The sequence below is a fragment of the Balaenoptera ricei genome, chromosome 8 (assembly GCF_028023285.1).
Source record: "Balaenoptera ricei isolate mBalRic1 chromosome 8, mBalRic1.hap2, whole genome shotgun sequence".
Taxonomy (NCBI): domain Eukaryota; kingdom Metazoa; phylum Chordata; class Mammalia; order Artiodactyla; family Balaenopteridae; genus Balaenoptera; species Balaenoptera ricei.
This window is the reverse complement of record NC_082646.1, coordinates 104,533,954-104,551,183: the sequence shown is the minus strand read 5'-3', so window position 1 is coordinate 104,551,183 and position 17,230 is coordinate 104,533,954. Positions and strand designations below refer to the sequence as shown.

General features: G+C 59.8%; 1 protein-coding gene across 1 annotated transcript; it reads left to right on the top strand.

The window, feature by feature from the left end:
* The first annotated feature begins 489 nt into the window (after positions 1-489).
* FADS3 (fatty acid desaturase 3) lies at positions 490-16,565 on the top strand. Its single transcript, XM_059931745.1, has 12 exons — positions 490-892; positions 10,435-10,545; positions 11,042-11,239; positions 11,618-11,719; positions 11,852-11,974; positions 12,239-12,299; positions 12,876-12,952; positions 13,458-13,555; positions 13,925-14,021; positions 14,164-14,243; positions 14,427-14,552; positions 16,242-16,565. Exons 1-12 carry the CDS (start codon positions 686-688, stop codon positions 16,291-16,293), a joined length of 1,332 nt encoding a protein of 443 aa, XP_059787728.1. The 5' UTR covers positions 490-685; the 3' UTR covers positions 16,294-16,565.
* The last annotated feature ends 665 nt before the right edge of the window (positions 16,566-17,230 follow it).

The following is a 17,230-nucleotide window of genomic DNA, read 5'->3' as shown; positions in this document are numbered from 1 at the left end:
GGGCGGTCAGGCCAGTAACCTCAGTCCCGATGGAGGGGCCTCGCTGAGCCGATTCTGAGGGCCCAGGGTTTGAGAGCTGTTTACGGTTACCCCTAGGTAGTGTCCCCACCTCTGAGCGCTCAGGGTTTAACGTTCTAGGAGGCGCAGCGGGAAGCCCATTCTTCGCAGACTCTTGTTCTGGGCCCCACTGGGCGCGGACCGGACCCCCGAGGGCGCGGCGGACGCCGGCCGTGGGCTTTCCGTCCCTCCGGCCCCGCCCCGCCCCCGCCCCGCCCCGCCGAGCGCAAGCCGGGCTGCGGACGGTGCCCCCCGCAGGCCAGGGTGTGGTGGCCGCGGAGCCTCGCGGGCGGGGCGCGCCAGCCTCGACACGGCCCTCCCCGCCAGCCCCGCCGGAGCGCGGCGCAGCCAATGGGGGCCAAGGCGCTGCGCCGGGATTGGGGCGGGCACGGGGCGGCGGCGGGGGCCGGGGTGCGGGGAGGGGCGAGGCGAGCGCTGTCAGCGCGATTATAAGGGAGTGAAAAGTTGCCCGCAGACAGCCCGGCGCACGCTCGTACGGCGGCCGCAGCGGCAGGGCGGGGCCGCGGAGCAGCGGGTGGCGGCGGAGGAGGTCTTTGAACGCGGCCTCGCTGCTCAAGGGGTCTCGCTCGGCGAGGTCCCGGCTTCGCGAGGACTTTTGCACGCAGCCATGGGCGGCGTCGGGGAGCCCGGAGGGGGACCTGCGCAGCTGGGGGCGCCGCTGCCCACCTTCCGCTGGGAGCAGATCCGCCCGCACAACCTGCCAGGCGACAAGTGGCTGGTCATCGAGCGTCGCGTCTACGACATCAGCCGCTGGGCACAGCGGCACCCGGGGGGCAGCCGCCTCATCGGCCACCACGGCGCCGAGGACGCCACGGTAAGGCCGCCCACCGCTGGCGGGGTAGAGCCCAGCGCTCGCCGGGGCCTGCTCGTGGGCACCGTGCCCTGCTCCACCGGCGGGGCCTTAGCATCCTTCCTACTCTCGCTGACCTTTGACCTCCCGGCTGGGGACCCAGAGTTGGGATGTACTAGCCGGGGCCTGATGTGGAGTAAGGAGACCACATCAGCATGGAGGACCCATACCCCCGGCAGTGGAGCAGGGCTGGGCTGGAGCAGATCTGTGCGGGAGGAAGGGGCTCTCAGAGGTGGGTGTGTCATGGCAGAAAGCACTGGCCCTTGGTGAGGGGGCTCCCTGATGCTGTGACGTTCCTCCTCTCAGTGCTGGCTCTCCCAGACCAGGCTCCTCATGCTGAGCGCTTGCTGGAAGCCAGAGGTAGGGCGGGTTCCCCAGGGGCTGGCAAGGATGTGCCATCAGAGGCTGGAGGCTGGGCAGCAAAACTTGAGCGAGGCCTAGAGGTCTGTGGCTTTCCCAAGAGCTGCTGCTGTAAATGGCTCTGAGGAGCCGTGACTCACCTCTCCTGGGCTAACAGCTGCATGTGGGAGAATTTTGCTAGTCAGGCTGGGTGGGCCTCTTTGGGAAGCACATTCACCCCAGGAACAGGCTGGCCCCTGTGGACCCCAGCTTCCCCTTCCCAGCCATGTTCAGACATGTTTTGGTCAAGGAGGAATGTGGCCTGTCCAGTGGGACCATCTGGCAGAGCAGCATCGGGATGAGACTCCTCACCAGACCCTTTTCCCGCACTCCCCCATCTGGACAATAGGACTCGGGGCCATGACACTCTGTCCTTGACCATCCAAAATTCTAGGCTGGTCACGCTGGGTACCAGGAAGGTCTTCAAGATTCCAGGGGATGAATCCCTAACTGGCGGAACTTTAGATAACAAAAGCGGTTGTGTCCCGTCGCAGGAGGGTCAGTGCCCCTGTTGCCAGAAACATCTGCTGTCTGCCCACTGCCTTCTCCCATGGCTTGGGCAACCTTCCCGGGACTCTTTTAGGGGGAGAAGTGTCTCTTTCTCACTTCCCCAGGAAGCTGAGAGGTTAGGGTCAGAAACCTCCTGAAACTCTAGAAGCTGACCGAGAAAGCCTTGTGGGTGGTGCTGAGCGGCCCGGCGGTGGCCACGGAGTTGGAGCTGACTGTGGGCCAGGGAGTGTGTGGCCGTGTTAGGCCTGTACATGTGCGAACGAGGCACGTGTTTGTGTGCGTGGTTATACATGTGTGCGTTGCTGCCAGGGCGTGGGGGGCGTGAGGTGCCACAGCCCCTCCCCCCTCAGCCTGGCTGAGCCCTGGCCACCCCTCCAGGATGCTGGGGGTGGCTACTCTGGCCTGTTTTCAACCTCTGACCTGTCAGACGGGATGGAGGCTGGCAAGAGGAAGACGATGGAGAATATTTACGAATCGTTTTTTCCTGCTTGGTGCCCAGGTCTGTGCTGGGGGCCCTCCCATGTGGGAACCCCATTTAGCTCTAGACCCTTAGACCCCACTTGACAGTTTTCTCACTGATTCGTCACCAGTAAGGTCTGTTTTCCCATTTCCATTAAAACACTCTGTCCGTTCCCTGGGGCCAGGTCCCGGCTCTGCCATTGGAGGCTCTCAGGGACCTGGAGCCAGGCATGTCACTCCTCCGAACTTCAGTTTCCTCATCTGTAAAGTGGGGACAGCTGGGCCAGACAGTGAGCCGGCTGAGGGCGGGACTGTGCCTTCTCAACTCCCTGGCCCCAGAGCTGCCGTGTAGTTGTTCCTGGTCAGTGTATGTTGCCAGCTGATAAGTGTGAGTGTGCCCTGCAGACTGTAGAGTGCAGTGGACAGCCATGGCGTAGCCACCTCTTTGCTGGGTGACCTTGTCTGGTTCATTCACGGCTGTCACAGGACATGATGTCAGGCCATCTCTTAGCTTCCCCGAGGCCCCAAACACTGGGCTGGAGTTGCCAGAAATACCTGGTCTGTTCAGGCCAAAGGGGCTGTGAGGAGGCTGGGGTTGGGGGACCCCAGTCTTTGTCTGTGGTGGGCCCACAGGGCAGAGCGGGGATCAGATCACCCCAGTGCCCTGTGTGGTCCAGCCCAGATCCCAGGCACGCCATCCCCGGCCCTGGAACACAGGTGGGGGTGGGGCAGCCATCTTGCCGGGCTCTGTTCCCGCAGCCACCTTTTAGCAGCCCCTGCTGCCCATCAGCTGTTCTCCTGTTCACGCCACAAAAGCCTTCCTGCCAGGAAATGCCCAGAGTTCCTGCGCCGTGAAGTCAGTCTGTGGCCATCCTGGGATACAAAGCCGGGTACCCTGGGGAGAGTGCTCTGGGCCTTGGGCCAGGTTTGTCTAAGAGTCATAGGCGGCCTGAGACTAGTGGAGCCAGCCATGGAGGGGTGAGGCCCAGCCGCTGCTGGTCATGAGTTTAACAGGGCTGGGCGCCGAGCACCTACTATGTGCCAGGCTCCGAATTCAGTGCTTGATTTATAGATACTCCCTCTTTGAATCCTCACGATACCTCTGTGGGACAGGTACTGTTACTGCTATTTCCATTTTACAGATGAGAAAACAGACTCAGAGAGGCATAGTGACTGGAAATTAAGTGATGGGTCTGGGATTTGAATCCACAGCCCATGTTCGTAACCACCTGCTCCACTGCCACTTAGCTGTTTATTTCATTCATTCATTCATTCTTCAATTATCAAATCATTAAATCCAACAGCAGATATGCAACGAGCATATCCTACGTGCCAAACCCTGTTCTAACCTCTGAAGATACAGCTGTGAACAAAAAATGTGCTAGGAGGGACTTCCCTGGCAGTCCAGTGGTTAGGACTCCACTCTTCCGCTGCAGGGAGCACGGGCTCGATCCCTGGTCGGGGAACTAAGAATCCACATGCTGCACAAAAAAAAAAAAAAAAAAATCTGCTAGGAGGATGTTCCTTGGCAGAGGGACCAGCTAGGGCAAAGGCTCAGCGGTGGGACTGTACTCCGTGCATTTAAGGAACAGCAAGGCTATCAGCTGTCAGCGTAGCTGGAGCACAGCAGTGAGGAGAAGGGCAGGCAGTGTGGTCCAGAGGTAGCAGGGGAAGCAGGACTTTTGTTTTATTCTAAGGCGAGCGTGAAGGGCAGAGCAGGGAAGCCAGGGGAATCTGATATACATTTAAACAGATCCCTAATGAGGAGGGGGAAGGCAGAGCCTCCTAGGAGAAGGGGGAGGCATTAAGAGAAGAGATGGTGGGGACCTGCCCTCCCCAGGGGAGGCCACTTGGAAGAGGTGGCCATTCATCTGGGCCCTGGCGTGCAGGTATGTCCAGGGCAGGGGGCAAGTGATGCTGTGGGCTCAGGCACACCAACAGGAACCATTAGGATTTAGCTCAGTGTGGTCTTGAGAAAACAAACTTCAGAGGTAGTCCTAGCGTTAGCCCATTTTGCAGATGAGGAGACTGAGGTTGAATATGGGTGATTTGAAGGGATCTTCTTGGAACCCTCAAAGGGCAGGGCCTTTGTCCTTGGGCTTGGAGGATGGGGTTTGTATCTGGGAGTTGGGGAGGGGCAGGTCTGGGCAGATCTGAGGCTCTGGAGCGAGGGTGGGGCCGGAGAGAGGGGCTGGCCAGGAACTCAGACAACCTGGCTCCAGAGCCCGTACTCTGCTTCCGCTTACCACGCCAGCTGCCTTGAAAGCTGCCTAAGGGCCACTCCCCGTGAAGTGTGACCTCTCTGGGCTCTGTGGGTGTTTTCTGCAATGTCCCCACCCACCCAGGCCCCTGGTGGGGAGAGAGGGGGATGGCAGTGCCCTGGAGGAGGCGTCGGATCATATGGTGCTGGGCAGGAACTTGGGGAGCAGGGGTGGGGATGCTAGTATACTAAGCACCCTGGCAGTCTCTCTGCATTTCCTCCCAAGGATGCCCAAGCGGCAGCCACGGGTTTCTCAGGAAACAGCAGCGGGAAAGAGCCAGAGCTCAGTGGTGGAGAGAGGACCCGGGGCCAGAGGGCCTGGCCACTTCAGGCCACTGCTGGGTCAGTGACACCTGTGAGGCCAAGGGTGTTGGATGGAGGAACCCCCACCACCACCACCACACCTGTCACCAGGGACACCAGGGGTGCTGGGGGGACAGGGGCAACTTCCTGAGGACATCCGTCCTTGAGCTGGGCTCTGCTGCTCCAGCGGGAGTTGATGCTCATGTTCAGGGCTGTGTGCCCTTTGGCCTCAGTTTCCTCATCTATAAAATGGGGATACTGATAGTGCCTCCTTATTGGCCTCCTGTGAGGAGACCCAGGGAGAGGATGGGAAGGAGCGTCTGACCTGGGCGTGAGATCCTGCTTTATCTTCCCACCCAGGAGAGGGAGGGAGGGAGGAAGAAATTCCTGGGTGTGTCCACTCACCCATCCTCACAACCCACTGCTGCCTCCTGAGCCGAGGTTAAGAGGAGCAGACCCAGACCACCTGAACCCCCAGCAGCCATGCTTCCTTCCCTGCTCTACCCCCTTCCTGATCTGGAACATTCCAGATTCTTTGGAGAAGTGACCAGAAATGCTCCCCACCCCTACCTTATCTCTGGGGTGGAAGGAGGCTGCCAGCCCCTCCTGTTTCCTAGCCTCAGGCTGGCCAGGACGTGACCAGCAGGGCGCACCTCCACCCTCCTGCCTCAGGCCTGCGGGCCGGAATCTCACTGGACGCCAGGCCCCTTCTAAGTGCTCTGCCTGCACTGACTCAGTCCTCCCAGCAGCTCCACGAGATGGGTATTTGTGGTTCCTGATTTACTGACAAAATATAGGATGGAGAGGGGGTGCGACCTTGTCTGTGGCTCCAGGGCTCGGCTCTTAAGTGGCGGCTCAGATTCCATCCCTTGCAGGCTGGCTCCTAAGTCTCCCCACTCCCACCCTTAACCAGCTGCTACCTGGAGTTCAAGGTGGGGCTGGGGGCAGGGCAGGAGCCACTCTGAGGCTTCCAGGGACTGAAGCAAGGCTGGGTGGGAGCTCTGTCCTGGGAGAGCAGGGACATCACAGAAGATAGACCTGGATTCGAATCCCAGCTCTGCCACTACAAACTCTGACCTGGGCAGGCCAGAGCCTCTGTTCCCTCGCGGGCAAAATGGTTCAGACCCCTGGCTTGTGAGCTCCTTGTCCACTTATTCACCCCTGCCATCCTGCCCCTGCGCTGTGCAGGGCTCTGAGGCCGCCGCTGTGAACAAGGGCCTGTCCCTGCCAACCGCAGCTTATGTTTAGAGACATCGTTTTAATTCTAAAAGTTTCACCCAACTCTGTTCCAAGAACTAGTGAGAGGCCTCAATTGCCACTCCCGTGGGGGAGGGTCGCAGAGTTTACACCTCTGCCCCTGGGAGGACGTTTCCAGGCGCATCAGGGGTGGGGCCTCCTGCAGTACACTGAAACTTGGTCAGTGCAGCCCCAGAAACACCAGGACCACCATCCTGACCCCCACAGCCCAGTCTCCAAGCAGTCAGATCCTTGGCTACTCGGGATGGTGACCAGCCTCACGATGAGGGCCCCTTCCCTCCACCTAGGAGACCCACTGCCTCCCCTCTGACCGGGACTGGCCACCCCGGGGCTACTGCCGAGTGGCCACAAGCATAGTTTTACAGTCAGACCAAGTTCTGGTCCAACCTCCATCAAATAGAGCTGTGTGACCTTGGGTAAGTGGCTCAACCTCCCTGAGTCTTCTGCCCAGCTCCTGAATCCTTAAGCAGAGGCCAAAGAGGACTGAGTCACATGGCCCCAGCCAATGTTCCAGAAAAAGCTGTTTGCTGAGGTTTTGGTCTACGGCCAGGGACCCACCTTGTTGGTACTCAGACCACAAGAAGCGTAGGCTCAGCAGTGCCCACCCAGCCCCAGGAACCCGAGCTGCTATCCGAGGACCTGCCACAGCCCCGCGCATTCCCACCCACCAGCTGAATGCTTGTCCACGACCTCTGGGATGTCCCTGCCCGGACCTGAGGGGGCTCACACCTTCCCTCCTCAGTGCAAAGGACATGCCTGGCTGGGGGTCCCTCGGGCAACCCTGGCTCTGTCCTCCCTCAGGGTATTTCCAGGCCTGGCTTGGGTGAATCAGGACAAAGGGAAAGGAGTCGGGGAGGGAGAGCGGCTCCCACAGCTCCTCAGCATGGCCCTGGAGCATCTGAGGTCTGCCAGGCACTGGGGTGGCCCCAGAACAGACACAGAGGTCGTGAGAGAGCGGGGCTGGGAGGGAGGAAAGCCTGGGGCCGTAGCCACAGTACACACAGCTGCTCTGTGAGTTTGCGTGTGTGCCAGGCTGGGTCTGTCTGTCTAGGTGTTCTTGTGGCCTTGCCTGTGCGCGGATTCCCAAGCGTGTCTGGGAGCCTTCGTGGGTCGGTGGTGGTGTCTGCACCTGTGGAGGCGCATGCTTAAGGCACTGCACTTCCGTGACACGTGTGCACCTCTGGTGTCACACTCGTTGTGAGCATGCCGTGTGCCTCTGTGCACGTGTGGGCTCTGTGTGCCACCAGGGGGGTGTCAAAGAAAACGAGAGGTAATCAGAGTCAACGCTCGTTCAGCCTTAAAAAGGAAGGAAATTCTGACATGCCACACGTGGAGGAACCTTGAAGACATTATGCTAAGTGACAAGTCAGTCACAAAAGGACAAATACTGTATGATTCCTCTTCTACAAGTCAATTCTTTTTTTTTTTGGCCGCACCTCGAAGCAGGTGGGATCTTAGTTCCCTGACCAGGGGTGGAACCCGTGCCCGCTGCAGTGGAAGCGCAGAGTCTTAACCACTGGACCGCCAGGGAAGTTTCTACGAGTCAATTCATAGAGACAGAAGGCAGCATGGTGGTTTCCAGAGGCTGGGGGAGGTGGAAATGGTGAGCTAGGGTTTCATGGGGACAGAGTTTCAATTGGGGAAGATGAAAAAGTTTTGGAGATGGATGGCGGTGATGGTTGCCCAACAGTGTGAGTACACTTAATGCCACTGAACTGTACACTTCAAAATGGTGAAGGGGCTTCCCTGGTGGCGCAGTGGTTGAGAATCTGCCTGCCAATGCAGGGGACACAGGTTTGAGCCCTGGTCTGGGAAGATCCCACATGCCGCGGAGCAACTAGGCCCGTGCACCACAATTACTGAGCCCATGCTCTAGAGCCTGTGTGTCTGGAGCCTGTGCTCCGCAACAAGAGAGGCCGCGATAGTGAGAGGCCTGCGCACCGCGATGAAGAGTGGCCCCCGCTTGCCGCAACTAGAGAAAGCCCTCGCACAGAAACGAAGACCCAACACAGCCATAAATAAAATAAATAAATAAATAAAATTTAAAAAAAAAAGTTAAGGGTGTACCTCACATATCTTATTAAAAAAAAAGTGGTGAAGACGGTCAATTTTATGTGTGTTTGACTATAATTAAAAAGAAAAAAAACTTAACGCTCTATAGTCCAGAGCCCGAAAGGCCCTGGAGGCGCGCCCCTTTGATTTGCCCCCTGGATTTGCCTAGTTCCAGGCAGGAGAACAGACTCGCTCAAGGTCACAGTGAGCGGGGTCAGCCACGCACAAGAGCAGTCTTCCTCTTGGCTCCCCTGCCCATGCCACTCCCCCCGCTCCCCAGTAGGCCAGCGCCCGGGGAAGCTTCCTGTGGGGCCAGCCTCCCCTCCCCCCCCTCCCAGGGGTGCTGCCCCTCCATCAAGGCTCTTCCCTGGTGAGGGTGAGGTCTGTACCTATACAACCCCTTCCCCTATTATGAGCTCCAGGGAGGGGCCCCAAGTCAGCCTTCCCAAGGGCCTAGGTTATCCCAGAAGCTACATCCTCTGAGCCCCCAGGTCCTCAGACTGCCCTGGGCCAGTAAGAGAGCAGGAAAGGGGACCCCTTGGGTGAATCCTGCAGGGGTGGCCTTTAGGTGGGGGCTAGAGGGGCCTGAGGTGTTTCTGGCCCCGGGGATGGGACGGTGTGGGATGTCCTGGAGTGAGTACAGGGGCCCTGCTGTTTTAGCACCCACCAGACGCTGCTAGGCTCATTAGCAGCCAGCAGTCACCTTCCCCGGCCCAAGGGGACCCGCCACTACTCCAGGCACTGCTTCCACAGTTCAGGCTGCTGGCCGGCTGGGGGTTGGCTCCCTCAGAGAGAGCCTCTGAAAGTGCAAAGATAAAAACTGGTTGCAGAGCTGTGAACAACAATGAGCCAGTGACGCCAGGGCTAGATCAGGAAGACTGAGTGAGTCCCAAGCGTGAAGCTCAAGTTTACTCACACTTCAGAACTGCCCGCTGCTAGAGGTGGGGGTCACTTCCTGACCGGTCCCTTTCCACAGCCCTTTATCTTTCCTGGGGTCACTGTCTTCCTCCAACCCCTTCTCCTGCTTTGCACCCCGCCCCCATTACAGAGAATCACAGGAATGTTAGATTGTTTATTTAACTTACTGTTTAAAAAACTTATATTTTCCACTCCTGCTTTTAAAATCAAATGAGTTTAACTGTTCGAGCGTCTTCGGGCTGTGTGGTCCTCGACTGATTTTTTTTCTCCCGGTGGCCCAGTGGTCGTCAATTACAAGTTTCCTCACCCACATTTTACCCGTTGCTTGTGTTTGTGAAAGCTGATTAATCTGATATTTGTGACCCAGTAGAAAAGCATATGATTTCAAGAAAGCTTTCCAGTGATCTTTTTGGAAAAGTCAAACCCTTTCAGGAAAGGAATCAGAGTCTTCCAGGGAGAACTTTCTGTAAATCCTGATTTATTTTTTTAAATTTATTTATTTATTTATTTATTTTTGGCTGCGTTGGGTCTTTGTTGCTGCGCCCGGGCTTTCTCTAGTTGCAGCGAGCGGGGGCTACTCTTTGTTGCGGTGTGCGGGCTTCTCATTGCGGTGGCTTCTCTTGTTGCAGAGCACAGGCTCTAGGCATGCGGACTTCAGTAGTTGTGCCTCGTTGGCTCTAGAGCGCAGGCTCAGTAGTTGTGGCTCATGGGCTTAGTTGCTCCGCGGCATGTGGGATCTTCCCGGACCAGGGCTTGAACACGTCTCCCCTGCATTGGCAGGCGGATTCTTAACCACTGCGCCACCAGGGAAGTCCCAATCCAGACTTTTTAAAAATATATTTATTTATTTATTTATTGTGGCTGTGCCGGGTCTTAGTTGCGGCACGTGGGCTCTTAGTTGTGGCACGCGGGCTCTTAGTTGCGCCATGCATGTGGGATCTAGTTCCTCCAACCAGGGATCGATCCCGGGCCCCCTGCATTGGGAGCACGGAGTCTTACCCACTGGACCACCAGGGAAGTCCCCTGTAAATCCAGATTTTAAAATACCCAACCAAATTTGGGGAAGGGCCCCATGGTGGTGTGAAACAGCTGGAGCCTGGCAGGCGAGGGATGTCCGTTGGGGCACCCAAGGCCTGGGGAGGACCAGGGAGGGCTCACAGGCAAGGCTGACCCGTGTGGTCCTATTTCTGTGACTGCTGTAAAACCAGCTGCCTGCCTGCCTGCCTGCCTGTCTGTGTCTGTCTGCTCTGCCCTTCCATAGACAGCCCTTCCACTTTGTCTCTGCCTGCTGCCTCTGGGTGCTACTCCAGCGGTCTGTCTGTCCACCTGACTGTCTACTCTCCTTCAGGATGCCTTCCACGCCTTCCACCAGGACCTCAATTTTGTGCGCAAGTTCCTGCAGCCCCTGCTGATTGGAGAGCTGGCCCCGGAGGAGCCCAGCCAGGATGGACCCCAGAATGTGAGCAGGGCCCTGGTGGAGGCTAAGCCCCCAGCGGGGGGCTGGAGGGGACGGAAGGCATTGCCAGTAGCAGCTTCATTCGAATTATCCCAAGGGGCCCTGGGGCCAAGGCTGGGTCTGCCATCCCTTCCCGGGCAGACAGTTGTAGGCAGAGCTGTAGGGACACCTGCGCCAGCGTTTGCTGGGGGACCCCAGGCAAGCCCCTTCCCTGCTCTGGGCCCTGCATCCCCATCTATGATGAGAATTTTGATGAGCTGCACTCTTGCGGTTTTCCCTGCTTCTCAGGTACCCCACACCCTTTGTGGGTGGCGGAGGAGCCTTTGCCGCCAGCCAGCAGCCCAGCTCACACCCCAGGCTGGGCACTCTCGTCCCTCCATCCCCTTCGGCCACAGACCCACTGGGTCTGACACTGGGAGGAGTGGCTGTTGGGGGGGCTTCCGGGGACGCCTGGGGCCTCCCTCGCTTCCTCGGCTGACCAGCCGCTCCGCTGTGGCAGGCCCAGCTGATCGAGGACTTCCGAGCCCTGCGCCAGGCGGTCGAGGACATGAAGCTGTTTGAGGCCAAGCCCACCTTCTTCGCTTTCCTGCTGGGCCACATCCTGGCCATGGAGCTGCTCGCCTGGCTCATCGTCTACCTCCTCGGCCCCGGCTGGGTGCCCAGCACCCTCGCCGCCCTCATCCTGGCCGTCTCCCAGGTGACCCCAGCACTATCTTGCAGCCACCTAAACTGACCAGCAGACACAGGGCCCGGCACACATGGACACTGGGGACATATTTGCTGAATGAATGAATGAATGAATGACCAGTCCCATAAGTGTGTATCTGGGGGTCAAGCTGCAGTTTAAATACGCGAAGGAAGCTCTTTACTTAATAAGCCCAGAGAGAGCCCACGGCTGGGAGCTGGACGGCTGCCGCCTACAGCTCCATGACAGACCCGCAGCCCCTGGACCTCCCGAGGAAACTGGCCTACTAGGGTCTAGAGTGGAGTGCCAGCTTTGGGGGTGCCCTGAGAGCTGGGAGGGCTGGGCCCCAGGCGGCTCCCTGCCTCAGCTCCTGACCCTGCGTCTCCCCAGGCCCAGAGCTGGTGTCTGCAGCACGACCTGGGCCACACCTCCATCTTCAGGAAGTCCCGGTGGAACCACGTGGCCCAGCAGTTTGTGATGGGGCAGCTGAAGGTGAGGCTGGGGACGGGTGGTGGGCAGCCAGGGGCTTGGTGGGGAGGCCGCACTGGGTCTGCGCAAGTGTGCCGTTGCCATGGAGAGGGGGGCACGGCCTGGCCCCACTCCTGAGAGCCCCCTCCCCTGCAGGGCTTCTCTGCCCACTGGTGGAACTTCCGCCACTTCCAGCACCACGCCAAGCCCAACATCTTCCACAAGGACCCGGATGTGACCGTGGCGCCCGTCTTCCTTCTGGGGGAGTCGTCCGTCGAGGTGCATGGGGGACACGCTCGGGCTGGGCCTGCAGCAGAGGGGAACTGGTAGTCCCTGAGCCCCCCGCTGTGGCCCAGCCCCTGACCCAGCCCCCGACTGTAGCTCCAGGCTGAGCCCCTGCTCTGGGGGTACCCCTTCCCCCTTTCCCAGTTGGCTAGAATCCAGAGTTGCCTTGGCCCCTGGGCCCCAGCCGGCCCCATGACCCTGCCTGGGACAAGGAGGGCCTGGAGAGCCGCCCTCCCCAACGGCTGCCTGTCCCCACAGTACGGCAAGAAGAAGCGCAGATACTTACCCTACAACCACCAGCACCTGTACTTCTTCCTGAGTGAGTGTCCGCTTGTCCCCCTGGGGGTGGGGGCCATGCCGGGGCCTGCACGGTCCACCTGACGGCTTCCAGCCCCCTCAGCACAGCACCTCCAGGTCTCTCCCGGCCTCTCTCTGGTTGCCCTAGCCTGCAGCCCATGCCGACCTCCATCGCCAGGCCTTTGCCCCAGCCCTCCCCTCTGCCTGGGGTACCTTCCGGCAGAAGGAAACAACCACAGCCTTGCCTGGAGCTTTCAGAGTTCCTTCCTACCCTCACCTCAGGGCGATCCAGAGCTCTAGGGCAAATCGTTGGGGCAACAAGGTGAGGATTGAAGGGCGCGGATGTATAAGGCTGGTGCCGACCTGCTGCAGAGGCACAGGAGGTGGCGCGGCGAGGACCAGCCTGGAGAGGCTCAGACCCGGAGGGAATGAGTGAGGACCAGGCCCTGTGGGTGATGCGGGCTCATCCCAGCAGGATGGGACCAGCACCAAGTGCCGCTGGCGTTCCTGGAGGAACAGAGCCCCTCCCCCATCCCTGTGCCCAGCCTGCTCGGTGACCCCACCCCACCCCTGAGCCCTCTCACGCCCCTCCTTGCAGTCGGCCCGCCGCTGCTCACCCTGGTGAACTTCGAGGTGGAAAACCTGGCGTACATGCTGGTGTGCATGCAGTGGACGGTGAGTGGGGGCCCTGCCCGGGTCCCCTGGGCATACAGCTGTGGTGGCAGGAGGTGGGGCGTCAGGGGGCAGCCCCTCTCAACCAACGCAAACAGATGTGCTTGTGATGGTGCGGTATTCGTGTGCACCCACGCAAGGGGAGTGAGTGTGTGCCTGTGTGTGGTTGCAGGGGGAGAGTGGGCGTATGCACAGGGCGTGCTGTGGGTCTCTCACGGTGGGGGGTGTCCTCCCTGGGGCTAGGGATCCACTGGGCCCACTCTGCCAGGCATTTGTCTCCCGGGCAAGGCTTCCCTCAGCCCACGCCCCTGCACAGCACCTTCACCTCCATGGTCAGCCCCGTGAGGCTGGCAGGGCAAGGACCCTATCCACTTACTTAGCTGAGACACCCAGGCCCAGGGAGGGGCGGTGACGTGCCCGTCCGAGGCACATCAAGCCAAAGGTGGATGACCCAGCTCCCCTTGCCGGCTGCCTCGAGGCCTCTGCCCTCCTCCTCTCTCCTCTACAGGACTTGCTGTGGGCCGCCAGCTTCTACGCCCGCTTCCTCTTGTCCTACATTCCCTTCTACGGTGTTCCTGGGGCGCTGTTCCTCTTTGTGGCTGTCAGGTATGGCCAGGTTTGGCATGGCAGGGTATGGGGAGCTCACACACAGGCGGCAGGGGCCCCTGACCACAGCCCTCCATGTCCCCATCTGCAGAATGGGGACAGTACTGTCTCCCTGGGTTGTTGAGTGGCAAGATCCTGGGGGTGGCAGGCCTCAGGGAAGCGGCCTGGCTCACACGCGGCCCCGGGGGTGTCCCCCGTCTTGAGTAGGGCAACTCTGGGTTCAACCTGGCAATGGCCCCTGCACCACTCAGCTGCTTTAAACACTAGCGGGGAGGGGTTGCCGCAATCCCATAGTACAGATGGGGAAGCTGAAGCCCGGGTCTGAGTGGTCAGCTGGACGTGGGGTAGTGCCTGAGCCTCCCCTCACAGGGTCCTGGAGAGCCACTGGTTCGTGTGGATCACGCAGATGAACCACATCCCCAAGGAGATCGGCCACGAGAAGCACCGGGACTGGGCCAGCTCTCAGGTGGGCAGCAGAGGCGGGGTCCGTCCTGGGGGTGGGGGTGGGGGTGGGGTCCCAGCGGAGAGGCATGGGGGCGCTGATGGGGCTGCCACGGGGTCGGGCTCCGTGCCAGCCCCCTCACTCGTGCCCCACCCACTCCCGGCAGCTGGCAGCCACCTGCAACGTGGAGCCCTCTCTCTTCCTTGACTGGTTCAGCGGACACCTCAACTTCCAGATTGAGCACCAGTGAGCACAGGCCCCGGGGGCCCACGGGGGTGGGAGTGAGGCCTGAGCCTCTCTGTCCAGTCTTCCCCCAGGGAGGCCGAGACGTGAGCCCTGGATTTCCCGGAGGGCCCGGGAGGTGGTGAGCGGGGCCCGGGGGGTGATGGGTGGACGGGGGGTGCCAGCACACGCTCTCCCTGCCCCCAGCCTCTTCCCCACGATGCCGAGGCACAACTACCGCAGGGTGGCCCCGCTGGTCAAGGCCCTGTGCGCCAAGCACGGCCTCAGCTACGAGGTGAAGCCCTTCCTCACCGCCCTGGTGGACATCATCGGGTAAGGGTTCTCTGCTCACGGTGGCTCCCTGGGGGCCCCTGCCCACCCTCGGCCTGGTCAGCCCCATCCTGAGCACTCACCTGGCTCTCTGAGCTCACGTGGGCTCCTCTGTAGAAGCTGGCATCCAAGGCCTTTCCGATCAGCCTTTCTGCCCTCAGCCCGTGACCTCCCTTCCCAGTGTCCACCCACGTAGCCAGGGTTTAGGGAGCACCTACCATAGGCCCAGGCCCTGTCCTTGGTGCTACAAATACATCAGTGAGCAAAACAGGCTGACATCCCTGCCTTCCAGGAGCTGACATCCGAGCGGGGGAAACAGAAAACAAGCAGTTAAAATAAGTAAATTACAGAAAATGTGAGAAAGGGAGAAGTGCTTCGGCAAAAAACAAAACAAAACCACAGAACCTGAGGGTGGGGGCAGGAGAGGGACTGGGTGGTGCCAGGCAGGGTTGCAGTTCTTAGTTGGGGGGGGGGGTGGCAGGGTGGTATTAAGAAGGCAACGTGTGAGCAAGGCAGGGAGAAGGGGAGAGGGCTGGCCATGGAGACATCTAGGGGAAGAATATTTGGGGCAAGGGAATAGCCGTGCAAAGGCCCTGAGGCAGGAGTGTGCTAGGTGTGTGGGAGAGTTGCTGAGTGGAGGAGTGGCACGATTTTGGAAAGATGCTCTGACTGTGGGAATGTACCGACGGGGCAGAAAGAGCAGAGTGGGGGTCCTGCAGCCGTCCAGGGATGACCTGGCTTGGCCCTGATGGTAGCCTTGGCAGTGGGGAACAGAGGCCGGATTCTCAGCCAGAGCTCTTCCACTTCTCTGCCTTAGCACATGCTGTTCCCTTTACTTGCATGCCCTTCCTTCTATACTGGTGTTGGAACCCCTACTTCTCCTTTTTTTTTTTTTTTTAATTAATTAATTAATTTTTGGCTGTGTTGGGTCTTTGTTGCTGCGAGTGGGCTTCCTCTAGTTGCGGTGAGCAGGGGCTACTCTTCGTTGCAGTGTGCGGGCTTCTCATTGTGGTGGCTTCTATTGTGATCACGGGCTCTAGGTGCGCGGTCCTCAGTAGTCATGGCTTGCAGGCTCTAGAGCACAGGCTCAGTAGTTACGGCGCACTGGCTTAGTTGCTCGCGGCATGTGGGATCTTCCTGGACCAGGGCTCAAACCCGTGTCCCCTGCATTGGCAGGCAGATTCTTTACCACTGCGCCACCAGGGAAGTCCCGCCTACTTCTCCTTCATGGCCCTTCCCAGCCCAATCCTTGGGGCCCCTGCCACTTGGCATGGCCCCTTTAGGACACCTGGCACAGGGTTTCCTAGCAAGTTCTTGATGTTTCTGGTTCCTCTGCCTGATGTCAGGCTCCTGGTGGGCAGATTCCAAGCCTTACAAATCTCTGGGTCGCGGGGCTCAGCAGGAGGAAACAACAGAGAGAGCTGGGTGAAGGAGAGACAGGCCCACCCTGGTTCCTGCCTGGACTTGGCCTTGGCTGCCCCCCCTCCCGACTCAAGGTCTAGGTCCCGCTCCAGTTAATGAGAGTGTAGCCTCCTCTCGCAATGCCCCCCTCCAGCCCCACCCAGTGCCTGCCCCAGGGGACAGGGGCTCACCAGGGAACGGGGACATCTCTACTCACACTCATCATCGTGGGGGGAGGGGGTTAATATTTGCACTTGAGTCCCTTACCTCTTCCTGCCCCCCGCCTCCCAGGTCCCTGAAGAAGTCTGGCAACATGTGGCTGGAAGCCTACCTCCACCAGTGAAGGCAGCGGCACCCAGGGCCCCAGCGCCACCCAGCCACCCAGACAGGCTCCCCCACCTGCCCCCACCTTGCCCTGCCTCAGCCTGAGGACCCTGCCCGCCGTCCTGGGCCCCCTCCCTGCCTGCTCCACAACCCTCAGGCCACGGCTCTAGACCCCACGGGACCGGGGCTGGGGGCATGGTATATAAAGCCACACGGTGAGCATGGCATGTTTTCCTAGTGCAAAAATTTAGGGAAAAAGGTTATTTTTATATAAAAACAAACCCAGATATATTATGGACTAGAGTATTGAATTTGCATGAATTTTGGAGCTGGAGTTCAGATCCTTGGGCCATCAGGGTCTTGGCGGGGCGAGGGGGTAGTGGTGGACGGCGGCTTTCCGAGTTCCCCTCTGCTCTGGGTCAGGGAGCTGGCATCTGCCTTGGGCTCAGATCACCTGAGGGCCTGGTCCCTTCCTGTTCTTCACCCACTCACCAGTAACCTTGGCAGATCACGCTGGGCTCACCTCACTTTACTCCTTTGCCCAGTGGGACAGGGGCTGGCGGCAGACGGGGGCTCAGGGCTGAGCGCCATGTCTGCAGGCGCCCCCGGGGGGCACAAGAGGCACCCCTGTCCTGGATCTGCACTGGCTTCTTGCAGCCTCAGCCTCAGCGCTGAGGGGCCTCAGAGGACCACGGGCAGCGGGCCCCCTGCTGATCTCAGACCCACACTTGGCATCACACCTGTGGAGGTGCAGCTGACCATGCTCAGTGGCCTACAGGAGGTGATCCCGGATCTCCCCAGTGCCTGCCCGGGGCCAGGTGCTTGCCTGCAGTGAACCATTCAGGCGGGACCCTGGGGAAGGGGCTGTTTCCGCCCCTAGAGTCTGAGAGCACAGCGCTGTCCTTCACTAATAAGCCTTGGGCTCCTCATCTGGAAGATGGGTGTGGTTGGCCTTG